General features: G+C 39.0%; 1 protein-coding gene and 1 long non-coding RNA gene across 5 annotated transcripts in view; one reads left to right on the top strand and one right to left on the bottom strand.

Moving 5' to 3' along the window:
- LOC102310073 (high-affinity choline transporter 1) overlaps positions 1 to 19,834 on the top strand; it is a 38,685-nt gene that overhangs the window by 14,134 nt on the left and 4,717 nt on the right. The window contains exons 2-10 of one of the 4 annotated variants that reach the window (XM_042221443.1): positions 5,109 to 5,252; positions 7,848 to 8,068; positions 8,636 to 8,749; positions 9,352 to 9,507; positions 9,788 to 9,936; positions 11,000 to 11,143; positions 12,691 to 12,844; positions 12,926 to 13,143; positions 13,248 to 13,660. In XM_042221443.1, coding sequence (XP_042077377.1) covers positions 7,885 to 8,068; positions 8,636 to 8,749; positions 9,352 to 9,507; positions 9,788 to 9,936; positions 11,000 to 11,143; positions 12,691 to 12,844; positions 12,926 to 13,143; positions 13,248 to 13,660 — 1,532 coding nt within the window. In that variant the 5' untranslated portion in view covers positions 5,109 to 5,252; positions 7,848 to 7,884. Of the gene's footprint in view, positions 1 to 5,108; positions 5,253 to 7,847; positions 8,069 to 8,635; positions 8,750 to 9,351; positions 9,508 to 9,787; positions 9,937 to 10,999; positions 11,144 to 12,690; positions 12,845 to 12,925; positions 13,144 to 13,247; positions 15,466 to 19,834 lie in introns of those variants that run through there. The other 3 variants (XM_014334667.2, XM_014334672.2, XM_014334679.2) reach the window with 3 other exon arrangements.
- On the bottom strand, positions 7,832 to 8,676 carry LOC121814626. Its single transcript, XR_006054477.1, has 2 exons — positions 8,577 to 8,676; positions 7,832 to 8,127 (listed from the first exon to the last, which is right to left on the bottom strand). It is a non-coding gene; the product is annotated as an uncharacterized LOC121814626 (long non-coding RNA).

The raw sequence follows: 19,834 nt of genomic DNA, 5'->3' as shown, positions 1-19,834 counted from the left end.
GTATCCTCTGGGGAATTTCCACTCAGCATTAACTCCTCTTTGTCTTACTTTCACAGTTCAACTGGGGGAGGGTCTCCTAAAATCTACTCCTAAGTTCATGACACAGTCAGGCCTTTATTTATATCCAGGGCAGTGTCACTGTCTCACAATTCTATTTCCTATCTAACACATTCCTAAACTCTAAAATAAGCTAAACATTCCTACACATGTTAGATAATCAATCTACCTACCCTACAAAATGCGCACAAGTTGCTGTAAAACTTGCATGCTATAACTACTCCAATCACTTTTACTCATGCTCAGAACTCTAACAGAGTTTGATGTTCGGAGAGTCATGTAAATGCATGTCATTTATAAAATGATTATTAACGTCACACCAACGACCACCTTAACTTAAAAACACACTAAGCTTTCCAGGGAAACTGATTGGCTGTTTAAGCAGGTGTTATCTGCATTCATTCGCTGATCTCTCTTAGGTGCCACAGAGTCTCACTCTTCAGTCGCTGAGTTGGAGCTTGGCACGCCCTTGTTGGAGGAGGGCGCTCTTTTCACCCCTCACCCTCTCGTTCCAACGCAGCTTTATGGTTATTGCTGTGGTTCTGGAATCTTCTCATGATGACTAGTAGGGCCCCAAACCGCACGACCTTTGACCTCAACCACTGCCTGGGCTGTCAGCTCTGCTATGAATGGTCCCTGCTTCTTGCTGGGTCTCTGAAGACTTCTGATCAGCACCCAGTCTCAGTCAGGAGATTCCACCCTTGGGATGATTTCTTCCAGCAATACTCTGGCTGCTGCACCTGTATCTCTTTACTAGGAGGAAAAACTTCTAACCATTTGGAAAACATGTCAACCATCATCAAACCACATTTTCCTTTCAGTTCAGTGAAGTTTACTTATAGATCATCAAAGCCTTATCTGAACATGGACTTAACCCCCCTGTAGAGGTTTAATACCTGTACATGAACTGTTAATCCCACAAATCACAGTAAAAAGCCATGGACAACATCAGGGCTTCTCCTCCGGAGTAATTTCACTTCAGCCCTGTAACCCTGTGTTAAAGAATAAAATCAGCATTAATGTCATGTTAAGTGGGCTCTAATTCTTGGCTCTTCCTGGAGCCTGCATCCACACCACAGTTACCTAGAAACCAAAATCGGTGAGTAAATACAAACTTCACACTTACAAACAACTGTAGGGTCATAAGAGTAATAAAGCATCCAGCACCACTTACAAAAGTGCGCCATATGCAGTTTATTTCCCCCAAATCATTAAAACACTACTGTTACCATAATTTGCCCAAATCATGGATCATCCCATGTGTTTAATTAAAACTACTGTAACCAGTAACTTTTCTTAAGTAATGTCACTCACTTGTTTTCACACTTTGAGCTCAACACCTTAAAATGAATAAAGATATGATAATGAGCCCCACACTAAGATGTTCTGTAATCACTGCACAACCTGCTTCATTTCACTCATGTCTGCCTGTGTGATACCAGAACCCTTAGAGAGGGGGAAAAAAAACCATTAGCCAGTGGTGTGTCCTCGCAGGTCGGGCCTGGATCAACAGATTCCAGAGGTGTTGCTGTAAATCATGTGGTCAACCCTCCTAGTCTGTGAAAGGAGTGATACTGATTTTAACACCGTATGTGTTTCACATTGAATACACATTTTCCCCTGTAACATTTAACATTTGATTGATTGATAATACTTTATTTATCCCGAGGGAAATTGGGTTAAGGCTGCCAGCCGTGCCAGCGCCATCTTACCCTTCCAACCATACATACATTACACAAAACATCACATGGGGAAGACAGGTCAGAGAGGTATAACAATGGAAAATGCACCACATGAGGAAAGATAAGGAGAAAAAAATAACTCTCCCCAGACTGAGCTCCAACATTGAGATCAGTTTGAGAACAGGAAAAAAACACCTCTGCACATAGCACATGAAAAAACTCTTAATACACCAAAGAAACGCATGACAAGCAGCAGGGGTGGGTAAAGGGTGCAGCATCGGAAGGGAATAAGCATCGAAGGCGTTTGGAAAGGGGGTGTGTGTGTGTGTGTGTGTGTGTGTGTGTGTGTGTGCGCGCTAGTAGGCAGGTTTAATGGCTGTGTGTGCAGTGGAGCTGCAGATTCAGTAGAGCATGTCCTTAAACCTGCCTTTCCTTCACATTTCTCTGTTTATGTGTGACATATTTAATATCATTTTCATCACTACTTATTAACACTTTCCCTCTCTTATTCTTCTATCCACATTTTAACACATCTCTTTCCATCACTCTTGGTTATACACACACACACTTCTCTTTACTGCATTCCTCAGTTTCTACACACTTTATACTGCATGTATTATTTCCCATATTTCTGAAAGGGAAAAGAAAATCATGCAACCAAAACCTGGATTTGATCCTGCACTTACCACTGCAACAAGAATACCCACTTGAATATCCAAACTGAGTTTCTAGGAACCTGCACCCAATAATTGCAGCTGTAAGGAAGCGAGGATTTCCCCGTCGGTCCGATAGAAAAATCCTCCCAAATCAAAACAGCTCACCGTTGCAGATCCTTTGCAGTGCCTCTCTTGGTTCTTTTAAAAATTCCTGCATGTGTGATTCGGTGAAGCATACCCCCCGGTTCTCCCTTTTTGAAAACAACGGTGGGACTGAGGCAATTTTACCTCAGGATGGCCAGTCACCGCGTGCCCGTGATTCAGCGAAACTCACCGGAGGAATCCTGCCCGACAACGCCAAATTGTTGTGGAAAATTGAACAATAACCTGCAACACACCCAGCGAGCTTGATTTGAAGTGGGTTTGATAAACACACTGCAATGTGGAGAGAGCATCCCAGTGAAACACTAGGACCATCTCTGAATTGTGGCCACCGTCCTTACATCTTATATACAGAGACGCAGACGAAGAACATTCCACAAACTCACACGTTGGCCCCTCTCACGGGGGAGCTATACCTTCTCCCTCACAGAGAGAATTATGACCTTGTTTTCTGCTTGGCCGTCACCTAAGGATTTACATCCCTGATACGCAGAAGGAGTCCCACTATCTGTTTAATGTCTCCCATTACAATGGCCTCACTGTGTTAACGTTCCACATGCATGTAAACTAGTGACAGGAGTGCTCTTACTATAGTAAAGTGATATTACTATAACTAATGTGATATGATTAAATATGTGATTAATAGATGAGAAAATAAATCTGCCACCACACGGTCTAGGTGCATCTGGTTCAGATATAGCGCTTTCTCAATGAAAGAAGCCAAGTTTTTTCAAAGGTTATTAGGTGTGCCAGTGGCAGTTTATTTGGTCTGAGGTCTGTTTACACCCTGAGTAAGGCTCAAGTTGTCTTCCTGAAAGCGCTGTAACTGAGTTCAAGGATGCAATTCCACGGTTATCTCCTTCGATGTCATGTGCCAGCACAATGCAGAGCACTGTTTACGAACCTGGATACAGTGGCTCCCCTGAAAAAAGCCTGAAATCTTTGCTTGACTCCCTGGTATAACTGTGCCTGGCAAACCTGCGCCTTAAAGCAGATAAAACGTAAGCTTGAGAGGAAATGGCATCTCATTAAGTTAGAGCTTCATTTAGCCTGAAAAAAGAGTTTGCTGCCCTTGCAAAAAGTCCTGGTTGAAGAAAACAAGAACAACCCCAGGTTTCTTTTCAGTACTTTATCCAGGCTGACAAAGAGTCAGAGCTCTGTTGAGCCAAAAATTAATTAAACGTTAGCTTGTTCAGCGCAATGTTCAATGCTGTTGATCACAACATTTTATAACAGATTATAGCATGCTGTAAGAATAGTAAAATAATAAATGTACTGTGCTGCAGTGGGTTGAATCATATTTATCTATTAGACTCTAATTTGTTCATGTAAATGGAGAGTGGAATCTTGGAGTCATTTTTTTGACCAGGGTATCTCCTTTATTTTGTATAATTTAAAAAAAAAAGTGTTTAATTATTTATAAAATTAGAAACGTCCTGTCTCAGAGTGATGCTAAAAAAAACTAGTTAATGAATTTATTACTTCTAGGCTGGACTACTGTAATTCATTAGTATGTGAAATTAAAATATTTTATCACAGTAATGCTGACTTTAAAAAAAAATAAAAAAAATAGTGACGGTTTATTTCAGCATGTTGGCATCACAAGTGAATAATCTGATAACAAAAATATCATCACAGCCAAATCAACATACCCAGTGTACTTTACCACTCAGGCTTTGAGCCATCAGGCAAGTGTTTATGTTGAACCCTGCCCAATAAATGCCCCTGACATAGACTTAACTCCAACTCTGACCCTCAAACTGGCTTTTGAAAGAGTATAAAATATTAGGGTCAGCTAAAAAGTTGTAAGTTTGGAAGATTTATTGTACATCATGGGTCTAAATAAATTCTGACACCAAATATGCTGACAAGAGAACTTTTTTGTTTATGTGTATTTTATCTTTAGTTTATAGTGCCTGTGGCGTCAGTCACACATGTAGCCTAGACAAGCAGTTCGTGAAAAAGCGGGAACAAGGTCATAACTGTTCTTATTTCAAAACAATATTTTTACATATTTATAATATTTATACATAAACATTAAGTGAATAGGGAGTCTGTAATCTGTAGATATAACAAGGGTTACCGTGTCCACAAACGGGTTATCATAGATACAGTATGTAAAGTAATCATATTTATACTCTTATTAAATAGACTTCTTCACTGATGAATTAAAAATTCTGAGCGAATTACATGATTTTGAAATCATGTGACATTCTGAAGAATGAGTGCTGCTCTTTTATGTTTTTTGCTAAAGCACAGGATTTTGATTGCACTGTAACAATGTCTATATTTTAGATTGCATCGCAACTTTTGCAGAAGTCAAGACTCTAAATACTCCTTCAGCCACAAATCCATTAGCTAAAAGTTGAAATTCAGTAAAACCTTTATCTGTCTCATTTATTAAATCTAATTATTTCCTCTGGTATCGCTATTCCTAAACAGGCACTTTTTTCTGCCTGGAAATGTTCGTAAATTGCTGGTTCCTTTGAGGTCTGTGAGGAATGAGAAAACCTGTCCAGCCGTAGATTTTTTTGTGTCTTATCTACAATAGGCTCAGCCCCCTATGCCACGAGGAGGCTTAGACTGGCTATGAGACAAACAGAAAACAAAACAGTCAGGCAGAGACGATAGGAACGCAGTCCTGGAAAGGATTCAGAAAGGTACCAGAATACCCACACTGCCACCAGCTAAGCAGGTAATTAGTGTTTGACTTTGATTTTCATTGCTTAAACCTATCGCAGTTAGCAAAAGCTTCTGTCTATATTTGCTGCAGCTGTTGACTGTAAATTAAACTAAGCTGGTCTCTGATAAAGCAAGCGTGTGTTTTAGTTTGGCACTTACTGGTGACTAAGATTTAAAACAAAGTAAAAGTGTAAAAGTTTACAAATAATTGTCACTGTATCACTTTTTAATCTACACAGAAAGGTCACTCAGATCAGGTTTTACTGCTGCATTATCACATCTATATTATGCCAAAATGCCTTTTATATGGATTTTATAAAATAATTTTTAATAGCTTTCATGACAGTTTGTAACAAGTTTTTGTAACAAGGTGAAGGTAATGCTTTACATGTTTACTGTTCCCAATGCTTTTCCTTGAACGCAATGTTGGAGAATAATTAGATATATCCTTATGAAATAACTACTTCCCACCTAACCAGTACTCTAGATCAGTTAGGTGTTTTTCAGTTGCCAAGGCTTTTTGTAAATTATGCGGTGTGCACAGTTTTCTGTTTTCTTTTTTTGTTGCCTCTATGATGGTGTGATAAAGAGAGGGAAATCACACAGGCAGACTTTACACTGTTAAAACTTCCTCTGAAATAAAACAAGATTTTAGAGCTGTGAACTTTGTTCAAAGATGTACCTCTTAATGACTCCTTTTATTAATAAATGCAAATTGTGTTATTTTTGTTCTAGCTGTTACTGTGAGTAGGCTCTAATGTGATAGGTGAGTGAATCTTTTAAGGTTAACAGAGTTGAAAGAAAAAATGCACCCAAATTGCTACAGGCAGGCTATGGCTCATGTGTCAAAGTGTCTAACATGTAGCAACAACCGTCAAAATCATTTTTAGCTGGGAGCTCCTCCTATCAGTAAGGTCTAGCAGCAGAGCCAAGCCAGTGGATTTTTCTCCGGAGCTTTCTAGAACGTATAGAAAAATCCTCACATAGGAAACCGGTTTCCTATCCTCACATAGGAAACTCTCAGTAAGAGAGCTAAGGGCTGTAAGGTGGCCTTGACATGCAACAGTGTGTTTGTGGTGGTTGTGTGAGTTTGACTGTGGGAGTATGTTGTGTGGGTAAGCTGCAAACAAATTTCCCTTTTTTGGGATTGATAAAGTTGGACTGAATCTGAATAATAAACTATGTGACACCGTTTTCAAGTTCACAAGACAAATAATTAGAAGATGTGAACAGTTCTGTTGGGTCTGTGTTTCCACAAGCCCCGCTAATTCTAGAGACTTATTCATCATGAAGAAAACAAGACAGTCGATCAATCGATTATTTGCGCAAGGGAGGCCTCGTGTGTGTCCACCATGGAAATGACCCCGATGACGGCCTCCTCTCGCTGCCTTTTATTGAGAGACAGTTCACACAAAACACATCACAGCAAAGCAACGCCCACATGGTTCTAATACGTGTGTGCGTGTGTGTGTGTGTGTGTGTGTGTGTGTGTGTGTTACCTCCTGCTGACCAAAGGGTCATAAAAGCAGGAGCAACATCACAAGAAGCAGATCTTCCAGATAGGATCTATCTGCAATAAAACATTCCAGAACCTCGAGAAGGACAGTGGAATTCCTTTCATCAGAGTTGGCAAGCATAAAATGACATGAACGATTTAACAATTCACTCTAACAAGTTCTGATGAAGGTTTTCTTTTACCTGCCATAAACTGTCACCTAAATAGCACTCCCAAAATCACAAATAAACGAATAAATGTCCTTAACTTTCCAATCGTTTCGAGTATCAATCATTGAAAAACTAGTGAAAATATAAGAAGATTTAATGGAACCCCCTGATCTCAATCACACTCCGTCTTTAACCAAGTGAGGCCATCAAGGCTGTAGCCACAGGTTTTTGACATCCTAGTGCAAAAATAGAGAGATTTCTGATCTTCAGAAAGGAGCTTTAATCTTTTCTTATATGCAGACTCCTCTGTCTCTCTAACTGATCCTATTTCTTGATTTGAATTAATTCTGCTTTCTTGATGATATTTTAGGATAGAAGATGATTCTGTACTGACTGAATACATTTTTAACCGCTTTCACTAACTTAATAACTAGTAAACAGTAAAAATAAATGTAACTACAATATGGTCTAGTATTTAGAATTCTGCTACATTGGTTGTGACTGTCCTGACAGCTTATTCATCTACAGATATCAGTTTATAGAGCTGTAAGTATAATTACAGTTTTCTTTTTTCCATTTCCAGCCTTGGTTTTCTGAACACAGTTTTGGAGACATGCCAATATAAAACTAAACTATAGCTGAGTAATTCAACCAAGAGGGAAAAGTCTTAAAAACAAACCTTACGTTGTGAAGGAAAATTCCAACCCCAATCAAGAGCTGAGCTATTCCGGGAGTTGTGAGAAACTGTCAAACATTTACTAAAATCTAATCAAACAGTAGCACCCCAGACTGCCCTTGACTGCCCCACCCGTATCACATTACAACTGATAGTTCATAGTTAGAAGCACAGTTTGTAGGAAATGTTAGGATTGAACTAAACATTTTGCATTTAAACAACTTATTAGTCTTATTTGTATTATTTATTTATTTATTTTTTCATCAGTGGATCCACGTTTTGCCAGTCATCAAGGCAGCACACAATGGCTCTGAACATCCCAGGGCTGGTGGTAATGGTGGTCTTCTACCTGATGGTGCTGGGCACTGGTCTGTGGGCCTCGATGAAGTCCAAACGGGTGCAGAAAAGCAGCCAAGCAGCCCGGACAGAGGTCACTTTGCTGGGAAACAGAGGGATCAGTATGGTAGTAGGAGTCTTCACAATGACCGGTGAGAGTGCATGTTTGTAGATATTTGGCTGTTATTGTAGCCACTTTCATTGAGTGAAACTGTGTAAGAACATTGTGGTGGTGTTTTAGCTGGTGAACAACAACCTGTCTCTCTTTAACAGGGAGTCCCCCGTTTGACATTCTTTCAACAAAAACATGTGCAGCTATTAAGATAAAGGGACTAGCCTGTTCGTATGTAAAAGACAACAAACCTTTCTTAATACGGTTATTTTAAAAAATGTGTTGTTGTGCCTAATTTATTACATATTACAGTGAAGTGGAACCATTAAGCTTAAGTTGTTTTGTTTTGTTTTTGGTTTTTTTTAATTAATATTCCTTGCTTAAGTCAAATTTTTTTTGTGCAATTGAATTCCTACATTTTGAGTTACACTAAGACACAGTTAAAAGAGAAAACAGATGTTTTTAAAACTTCATCTCATGTGCAAAAGTGTTCACACCATCAATTAACTGCTTATCAGTAGGCAATATTAATTTAGAAGCCTCTTTACCTGAGCCTGAAGGTCACGGTGTAATTCCTCCATGTGTGCTTGTGCTGTGCTCTCTGCAGCTACTTTTGTTGGAGGGGGCTTTATCGTTGGTCTGACAGAAGCAGTGTACACACCAACTATGGGGCTGGCCTGGGCAGTCATGCCATTAACAGCAGCCCTGTCTTTTATTGTTGGTAAGAGTTTTAATAATAACACCATTACCTGTATAATTTCTGCATTTGCACATGATTTCCCATTTTCTGACGAAAGCGGCTCATGTGTGCGTAAGGTACTACACTACAGAATTTAATCATTATGATTTCCTTGTCACATACTTGGTTATGCCTACAAATATCATATTCATCTGAACTATTAGGTAGCATCTACAAAAACGACCTTTTTCAAAGCAAGGTTTTTATTTCTAGATATTACTTTTAATGTCTAAATCAGGAATGATGTGTTTTATAAGACAAAGGCGTATATCTGTGTGGAAAAATATGATTTCTATATGATTACTTTAAATGTGTTTTACATAGGAACGCCACAAATTTTCACAAACACTTTTTATGCCTCTAGAGGAAGCTGTGCAAAATCATAAGGAAAAATCTAAAAACCTACCTTTTCTAAATTAGGCTTTGAAAAATACAGGCCAAGCATGTCTTATAAGGAAGTGGGGACACATCTGTGCAAATTAGCGTAAAATATGATTCGCATAAGACTATGAATGAATCTTAAAGAGGAAGTCCACTGATTTTCAGTAGTGGATGTGAAGAAATGTGTTCTACCTGTCGTTAAGGTGGACTTTTCTTTGCCAAACCAATGAGAGAAAGAAAATATGTGACAATGATGGACCCATTCCAGATCAAGTATGGAAAGTCAATAAGTGGAGCTCTGTCCGTGGCTCTGTTAATTTCTGATCTAATCTGGGTGACAGGAACTCTTATCGGCTTAGGTGAGTGATACCCACATAACTTTTGTTTTCCTTCTCTAGTAATAAGATCTGCAACTGAATAATTTCCAGGATAGAAACAAGTTTTTTAAGTTTGGCTGCTATAATAGTTTTAACTGCATCCAAACACCTATACAACAAACTAGTATGATAGTATTACTTTAAGTCATACTGACACATGCTGTTGGTGTCATCCTAAAGTGACTGAACTCATTTTCCTAAACTGAATGAAGGTAATTCTGATATATGTGATTCTGTATCATTTACTGTGTTACTTTTATAGGAGCAACAATAAGCGTGGTCCTGGATTTATCCTACGCTGTTTCCATTTGGATCTCTGCTGCTGTAGCCATCATATACACATTAATGGGAGGTCTCTACTCTGTAGCCTACACAGACATAATACAGCTAACACTCATTTTCTTCAGTATGGTGAGTTCACTTGCATGGGAAACTACATCCCTCCTTAATAAAATATAGGGAAACTGTGTTTAATATAAATAAAAGAGCACAATTAATGTAAATACTTTAATTAAGCCTGTATGGATTTGAAAATGCATAGAAAATACATGAAAACTTAGTTGTTGTTTTATGTTTTTTTTGTTTTTTTTTAATTTGATGGCACCTCACTTTAAAAAAAAAGTAATATATGCATTAATGTCTCAAACTCATCAGATTGTGTTTAAAGCAAGTTGGATGTTCCCTCTGCTCCTTGGCCATGAGAAATACAAGATCTGTGGCTTTGAAAAAAAAATATATCAAACTTTTATTTATGCACCACAGGAGAGGTTTTCTTTCTATCTCCTTAAATTATATTAAACATCAGTTTTGTCTTTGAGTTTTGATCTGTGACTGATGGTGCTCACTGGACACCGTTTTCAGACTTGAGGGCCTGAAGGTCTTTAATCGTTTGTTTTCTGGCTCCTCTAGATTCTCCAGATTGTCTGAATCTTCATGCACATTATCTACTAAAGATGATGAAACTGGCAATTATTTGAGCCGTTTCCCTAATTATACATTTCTCCCTTAACTGTCGTTGCCCTCGTCCCACCCCTTTTTTTTAAGCGTGTTGTAGCCATTAAATTCTATATTTTTTGAAAAACAGTGGCTTTTCATCTTCGGTTTAAAGTTTAATCTTTATGATAAATGGTCCTTTACCTTCTGGAGCATGTGTGCTGTGATTATGCACCTTTTCCTCAGCAGCTTTGATTTATCCCAATGTCAAAAAATACACAGCGTTAACAATGCCCGTCTGGGCCATAAACAGTTCGCAGAAGAGACTCCTAACCACAACAGTTTCAACTTGCTGCTTATAATATAGGATTGGAATGGTTTCCAATATATTGCATTGTATTTGTATTACAATTTTATAGTGTTTTTACATTTTGCATCCCAAACTTTTTTTGGGAACAGGGTTTTAATATAGGCAAATCTAATGTGATTGTGAACATTGTAACTTAGTCTTTATGTCATTGGATCTTCTTCTGTTCTGCAGTGGCTCTGTGTCCCCTTCACCTTAATGAACCCCCACTCTATGGACATTACTAAGACTGCTTTCAACTTTACCTACCAAGCCCCCTGGATTGGTTCTGTAGATAAAGAAAGGCTATGGAGATGGATTGATAATTTCTTATTATTGGTAAGGCCTGCATTTATTTTTATTTAGGACTGAATTTGTAAAAGCAACAAACACAGAAAAACATTAGCAGTTGCAGAGACCAAGACAGATTTCTAGCACTAGTCTCTTGATGGGTATTAAAAGATCTAAATGTTTTTAAAATAAAGGTCACTAAGTACAAACAATCATCCAAAATAAACTATGTGAATGACCACGGCAGAAGCCGTGCAGGTGCGTCTGCCTTCCCTGCACGGCACCGCAGGCCACGCCCGCCACATACCCCCATCGCCCGACTGAGGCCGGGGAGCCATCCGGCCGAACCTACTCCCCCCACTGCGAGTGGCAGAGGGGATCAGCCTGGACCGTCGGCACCCCCGGGCCCTGGCCAAGCGACGGGGAGTTGTAAGGTCAGGTGGCCCCCCGCGAACCCAGCAGTGCCGGGGAAGCTGGTCCAGAGGTCGGCCGCGTGGCAGGTGGACGCCGGTGGGGGTGGCGGCGGTGTCGGGCAGGACCGGATCAGCGCCGCCAGATACTCAATCCTCTGCAGGTGGGGCTCAGTCTGGTCCTGCAGCTCGGCGACCACGCCGCCTGCTCCTGCGGCGTGGTCGCCAGCTCGGCCACCATTTGCACCAGCTCCTCCCTCTACTAGCCAAGTCCTGGGTCTGCCGTGCCTCCCGTCCTGGGTTTCGTCACCACTGTGAGTGACCACGGCAGACCCGGTGACATTAACATGCTTTGCAGCATTCTTTATTAGCACACACACGGTTGCTGTTCAATCTGCTTTAAAGTGATTATTTAAGTAATTTATAAAGTTATCAAAACTCAAACCAAGCAGTGACTCGCCTATAAATGGATCCGTTTCAAAAAGCAGTTTTCATACTCTGGCTATGAACCTCAAGCAGATGAAATCCAAGATGGGAAAAGTGGTTTCAGTATCAGTTCCAGGTCAGAGATGGATCAATCAGGTTCATAAACAAAATAAAGAACAGGGTCTCCCTTTAAATCCAGAAAAAACTAAGGATATCAATGTGGACCACGATATTCATCTTAGAAAACATGAGTGGAGAAATTGTGGTTAACAAGTGAACTCGATCGAGTTACATTCAACAATATTCAGTCATTCAGCATTAGGCCTTCATGGGTATGAAATTGTTTGCATGATGTAAGCCTAATGATGTAATGAGGGGGGGGGGGAGGACATAGTTTTCATTGAATTTAATGATTATTAATACTAAAACTATAATTAATACTAGAAATGTTCATTTACATTCAAGGGAGCTTTGAACAAGCACTGAAACTCCAAATAGACATAAACAATTAGTCTGACGAGAAACAAATGAGCAAATGTTTCAACCTATAATGTGTACTCCATGTGAACATTATAAACCTAAAGCACACAAGTTAACTCAAGATGAAATAAACAGTTTGTCATTTGCTGAGTGCTAATAAAATACACATAATTAGAGATACAACTAAAGTTGAGAGATTATAAACTAAAACAACATTACCCTAATAAATGACTAACTAACAAAATGAACGGCTAACTGTCACACTGTCATTTGTTTAAGGCTTTAGGTAACCTTGGATATCAGGACTTCCACCAGAGGACTCTGTCAGCCTCCTCATCAAATACAGCCAGGATCACCTGCTTTATTGCAGCTCCACTTATTTTTGTACTTGGAATCCCATCTGTGTTGATTGGAGCAGTCGCAGCATCAACAGGTACAACAACAGAGAAATATATTTAATAAAATTGTTGAAATATATTTTCATTTATTTGTACTTTTTATGTTTTTATGCCAGATTGGAACATGACCTTATATGGCTCCCCATCCCCCTTCAAGCGAGGAGACGCTGGTCAGGTTCTGCCAATTGCTCTGCAGTACCTCACTCCAAACTACATCTCCATCATTGGTATTGGAGCTGTAGCTGCTGCTGTGATGTCCTCAACAGACTCTGCACTATTATCTGCCGCCTCCATCTTCTCATCCAACATATATAAGAGCATCCTAAGGACCACAGTAAGAGACCTGAAAGGAGAAGATTCGAGTTGTGGTTATGTCTTTTCTGGTTCAGTTTCCAGATTTTATTTTATTTTGGGGTTTTTTTTGGGTTTTTTTTGCAGGCATCAGACAGGGAGCTCCAGTGGGTGATCCGTGTCACTGTGGTCCTGGTGGGCGTGGCTGGCACATCGCTCACCTTCCTAAACAACAGCATCATGGTTTTTTGGATCCTGGGCTCAGACATAACCTACACCATCATGTTCCCTCAACTAGTCTGCGTCCTCTTTTTTAACATCTCCAATGGTTATGGCTCTATCATGGGCTTGCTAGTTGGAGTGTTGCTGAGATTGCTCAGTGGTGAACCATCCATAGGGTTACCTGTTGTCCTTCACTTCCCAGGTTGCACTCTTGAACATGGCATTTATGTCCAGCGCTCTCCGGTCAAGACTATCTGCATGTTATCCGCTATCTTTGTTACTTTGTTGTTCTCCTACCTGTCATCACTGCTCTTCAACAGAGGATTGATTTCTGAGAGGTGGGACGTATTCAAAGTGAAGGCCAACAAACGATCACAAAAATTAACATTAATGAGCAATGGCATCATCGAAACAGACAAGGAGGAGAAGCCTGATGGTCAGAGTGAAACTGAACTAATACTAACCCCCAGTCAGTTAGAGTGACAAACTAAATGATTTAGTGGGATGCAGATGTGTTTTTAGAATAGAATAGCTTTTTATTGTCACTGTTACAAGAACAATGAAAGGCAGTTTGGCATTTCTCCATGTGTGTGAAGTACACAATAGCGTAAGTATTTACACAATAACAGAAAAAATTTACATTTACACAAGAAAGATATGTACAAGTTATACATACACGCACATACATACATATATGCATCCGTACATACATACACACACACATATATGTCCACATACACGCTTACATTTATATACATACACATACATGCCATCTAACTAGTAGGTGCATTGAGAGGTGCAGTGTGATCAGTGATATTGCACATTGAGAGTGTGTGTGGGGGGTGCTGTTGGAACTATATTAGCTAAGGTTACGGTATAATAAATATAGTTTAAAGAGGTAGGGGTGTTGGTTGCATTGAAGTATAAATAGAAATACGATTTACAAATAAGGTGTAATGTCCATGAGTGTTGGCAGTGCAGTTATCCTCCAATCAGGGTCAGAAGGCTCTCGATGGTGGAGCAGTAGACGTTTACGAGCAGTCTTTGGGGTAATTGGGCCTGACGTAGTTTCCTGAGGAAGTACAGCCTTTGTTGTGCTTTCCCTACCTGGTGGGAAATGTTTGTGGACCAGGTAAGGTCGGCCGAGATGTGGACTCCGAGGAACTTAAAGCTTTATACCCTTTCTACCTCCTCCCCATCAGTGTAGAGGGTAGAGTGCTCAGATCGCTTTGTTCTTCTGAAGTCGATTACCATCTCCTTGGTCTTGGCTGTGTTTAGATGCAGGTTGTTGTCGTCACACCATTGCTTCAGATGCTGAACCTCCTCTCTGTAGGCTGAATCGTCATTGTTGTCGATCAGTCCTATGACGGTGGTGTCATCAGCAAATTTTATAATGGTGTTACTGGTGTGGATTGGTGAACAGTCATGGGTGAAAAGTGAGTATAAGAGGGGACTGAGGACACACCCCTGTGGGAAACCCACATTCAGAATGAGGGTGGGGGAGGTGTGCTCTCCCATTCTGACGTTCTGGGGTCTGTTGCTCAGGAAGTCCAATATCCAGCTGCACAGTGAGCTGCTGAGTCCTAAGTTGCTTAGTTTATTAACCAGTTTGTGGGGTTGAACTGTATTGAAGGCAGAGCTGAAGTTATTGTGATTTATTATCACACCTTCTGTTTTTATGCCAGATATTTTGTGAAATGATCATGTTTGCCACAGGACCTTGGAAGAATTCATGGATTCTTCCAAAGTCATCCATTGTTTATAATCAGTGCATGCTTTCTGTATGCAGTATATACATTTCTTAAAATTACATTGGAGTAATTTCTTTAAATACATTTTTCTAGCATTTGTTTAACCGATTGTTACTAATGGTGAATGATACTAATATAGTGTTACTTCAGTAAAATTCCTAAAGTTAGTGGGAGGTAATACATGAATCACTGAATGAATATGAGTCCATATGTATGAATCTTATGTAGCATCTAGATGGAAGTATGAAATGGAAGATGGATGCTCGCAGTAAAGTGCTTCCTTACCCAACAAATTATGATTTGGGAAAACAATTAAAAATATTTTTGGACTTGCACTTGTGCTACAATCAGCTGATTTCAGTACGTGTGGAACTGAAGAGGAAGATGGGGGGGGGGACAAAAGTGTGGATATGGACATTATTTTTATTGCACAAAGGAGAAGAGCACAGTGGGGAAAGTGCAAACTACACTAACAGTAACTGCATTATCCTGCCAACATAACTTGGGCTCTTTGCCAGCTCCTGCTAGGACAGCATGCTAACACTAAGCTAACCAAGAACCCAGAGTGACTTAAAGCTGAGTGAATCCTGACCCCGCCCAGCAGCCAGACCCTGAACTTCAGCAGGTAACATCTGTGACGAGCAGTCAAGCTGTACCTGTTTCTACCTGTTCATGTTACTAAAGTAGAATCACTGTGGAAATTACTGTGAAGTTTCTTTGCTTTGTTTTGTTGGCTTTGTGTTCACATGTAAATGCTTTGAGAAAGATCATATGTGTGTCCTTATTAGGATTGGGATATGTGTTGGTGTGTGGGGCTGTAGTCAGTAGATTTATATTGATAAATGGTAATTATGAGATGAGATTATGCTGATATAATGTAAAAAGTAACAAATTACTGTCTTCTGGGCGCAATTACTTTTAGTATCAACACCAAGAGTGGAAATGCTACCAATATGCACAAACGTTTCTCATCCACTTGTCTTCCATATGGTGCTTAGTGATGATGGTGACTCTCAAAGTGGAGGCAATGAGAATCCAATGAGAGTTGATAATGGAATCAGAATCGCTAAATTCTTATGAATTCTAGTCGTACTACAGGACAATTTTTCACTGTGCCAGAGTCTATGTTAAAAAGCTCAGGTACAGTATGGCCTGTAGCATTGTATGGTAGTTTTTTTTTTTGTTTGTTTTTTTTTTAAAAACCTGCTTTGTGGTGGCAGGGCACTGGGTTTACTGTCAGTGGTTTCATTCACAGTCATGTTGGAGCTGTAGTAACAAACAAATGGTTTACTGGGATGTAGATTTGTGTTATAATGTTAGAATGAACAGAGAATTGACATTTAAAGTACCTTTAACTGTTAATTCTGAATTTAAAGCCATATGAACGTTATGTAAAATCTATATCTCGGGCATGCATTCTGCAGTATTTAAGTGTTGGTGTTAGCATGCCCACATACCACTTATTTAAATATGTTTGTTGTGCACTGATATAGGGTACTCATGTCACCACGTTCCTCACATCTCCCAGTGTTAGTATGGGCAAGGGTAAGAATCTGCTTCTTTATATGCCTTGATTTCTTTGTGCCACACTTACACGTGTGACCACATGTGTCCCATTCATGACATAAAAATTCACACTAACATTTCTGCTCTTTCTTACACGTCATGAGATGTTTGAACATGCTGATATGGTAGATTATGCAAGATTTCTCTTATGCTTTTATATTATCTAATATATTATCAGAGGACCTCAACATCCTCTGGAGTGGAGGATGTTGAGGTCATTAACTCTGCAACTGAAGTGAGTTTTGTAACACAATCACACTCATTTTCAAATGCGTAAAAATTACACAATGTTAGACATTTTATAGGCAGTCACAACAAGAGATATAATTGGAAAGATACACAAATACAAGATTATAGAACTTCTAGCATTGGTATTTAATGAAAACTGTTTTCTTTTTATTAATTTTTTTCAGTTTAGCTAGTATTATATAGGTTCTCATTGTAAGGTAAAGATCCTACAATCACACAATTCTTATTCAAGCACTTGGCAACAGTGGGAAGGAAAAACTCCCTATTTAAAAAATGGAAGCCGCCAGCAGAACCAGGCTCAGGGAGGCAGCCTTCCACCATTGTCTCATACATGAAGCTGTATAGCCAATATTCAGAACACATGACACAAGTGTAGAAAAATGGCAAGCCTTTAATTCCTGCTCATCGAAAACTAAAAAGTAATCGGAGATCGCAAAACCAATTCAACTCCAATTGCTCCACAAAAGTTGTAATAAAACTCATCCAACAGAAGTCATGAAACAAAGACTTAAGAATAACATGTAAAAAGCAAACTAAGACGCGAAGGAATAATAAGTAGATATAGAAAGTCCACAAATGAAAAACATTGGGTTCGAGAACCCAGGACCATGAAATACCTGAAAATTCAAAGGGAAAAAAAGAACAGAACTCAGACAGGAAGCATACTTAAACCAAAAAGCAACTAAGAAAACTCTAACGTGATCATGACAGGTAAGATAAAAGACAATCTATAGGAGATTATTCCTGTGTTTAAATTTTTTTTCTTTTTTTAATGCTCTGGTATTTTGTTGTGAAGCACTTTGTGATCTTTCTCTCAAAAGTTGATATAGAAATTACATTTTCTATCAGTCTGAAAAAACTGCTATACATACACGACTAGAATCATCCGTGACGTTACATGCCAATACTGCTGGTTGTATAACATCATTGCATAATGAATAATTGGTTGACTGGCATTCAAGCACTCAGCTGATCCTGATGGTATACATTTATAAATGGTTACAATTTAAAAAATCTTTCAATTTCATGTTGCAATATGTTTGATACACGTCCTAGGTTTAAATTCGCCAGCTGGGATTTCTGTATGTTGTTTGCACGCTGTAACATCAGTAATAGCTGAATTTCTTATGTAAACGCTCATTATTTTCATATAGTTATCAAATAATATTGAATATTACTTTTAATTTGTTTGTATGTATTAAGTTTAGCAGCAGTAAACGCATGCTGGTTCCGTATCAAAGTAACAAACTTTGAGACCGCACTAGCACTTGGAACTGGATGAAAGATTCCAGGTGCAAGTACAGGCTTGGTTGTTTGCGACATCACTCATGTAGTTTCGTCACTTTGTACTGTGTGCTTGGCTTGTTTTCAATGAAATCTTTGTGTTGTTTTCCACTCATGCACAAGCCACACCACCACCAGTGTTTTGGCCAATTTATGGCATATCCAGCATTCTTTTTGCATTTCGTATCCTCATGCCTATATTCAGTGTTGGGAAGGTTACTTTTAAAATGTATTCCATTACAGATTACATGTCCCAAAATGTATTTTGTAACATATTCCGTTACGTTACTCAATAAAAGTAACGCATTCTGAATACTTTGGATTATGTAATTTATTATCATGCTTTTATACAACTACGTGAATGTACTATTGCTGTGTGATTTATTAGGCTACTATTATTGAAGGCTACTCGGCATACCAATACCAACTAGATTTTTGAATCTTAATATAAAATGAGTAACAGTAGGGTGTATATCAGGTAAGGCTGCACTTCTTTGTGTGTGTGTGTGTGTGTGTGTGTGTGTGTGTGTGTACTAGGCCACCTAAATATTTAACCTACAGTGATACATTGAAGCAATGTTTGTGCTGATGTTAAGGCCAAAGGAGATTTGGAGCTCTACAGTTATTAAGTCAGCAGAGTGTTGGTGACTCATCATTCAGTAACCCTGATTTATAACTTTATGTGGTCTGACACTTTGTGGCTGAGTTCATGTGGTTCCGTAACACTTTCACTTTGCAGTAATACAATCTGAAGGTCGTTGAATGCTTAGCTTTGCGAATTTTGTTTCACTCCTAACTTGTTGCAATGGCTGTATCTTCTTACAGAACCATGCTGGAATCCAGTGAGCTCTTTAGAGCTACAGATTTGTTCACAAATGTTTGTAAAGACAGACTGCATGGCTAGGTGCTTGAATTTTTCATTTAGTGCTTCCATGTTTAATAGTCTTACTACCCACATAGCAACTGGAACTTCTTTGGGCAGGCAAACCTGTTTAAACCTGTTTTCCCCCTAAAAAAGTTAGGGCATTGTACAATTTAAATAAAAGAAAAAAAAATATGCTTCATTCTATGGGTACTCACCAATAGATTTCATTTTAATAGATTTTTGGATTTATATTTACAGGAAAAAAATATATGACAAAGATTATAATGAGAAGTGGAATGTTTTAATGTATCTATAACACACAGTGACAGAGCTTCCTTTATCAGACACTGTGAATGCCATTTCTTAGTAGTAAGGTAACGCCTAGATTCATACAAGACTTTATAACAAGACTTGTATGGACTTGCTGGCAAGCCCATTAAAACGTTAAAGGATGTTATTTTTTATTATCTACCCAAGCTGGTCATATTGCTCTGGGAACCTATATGACTTTTTAATAAGTGTTAAAACATCTCCCTCATTCTCCTTAATGTTACGATGACCTGATTCGCGACAGAGGACAGCTAGCCGTAGCATCCTGGTGTAGCTCCTGTTTTTTTTTTCTGTTTTTTAAAATGGGCTCTTTCTTGGCATTGTGGAGTAATTGCCAAATGCAGTTGTCTATTAATTATCCATCTGAGTAGACAGAGCAATAACAAAGTGCATCAGGTAGAGCAATTTATTCAAGCAAGTCCCACATAACTGACTTTTTGTTTCCTCTCTCTCTCTCTCTCTCTCTC

This window comes from Haplochromis burtoni, unplaced genomic scaffold, assembly GCF_018398535.1.
Source record: "Haplochromis burtoni strain Fernald_Lab_line unplaced genomic scaffold, NCSU_Asbu1 Contig_4, whole genome shotgun sequence".
In the NCBI taxonomy this organism is placed as follows: Eukaryota; Metazoa; Chordata; class Actinopteri; order Cichliformes; family Cichlidae; genus Haplochromis; species Haplochromis burtoni.
Note: the sequence above shows the minus strand (reverse complement) of the source record. Positions and strands in the feature narration are given on the sequence as shown.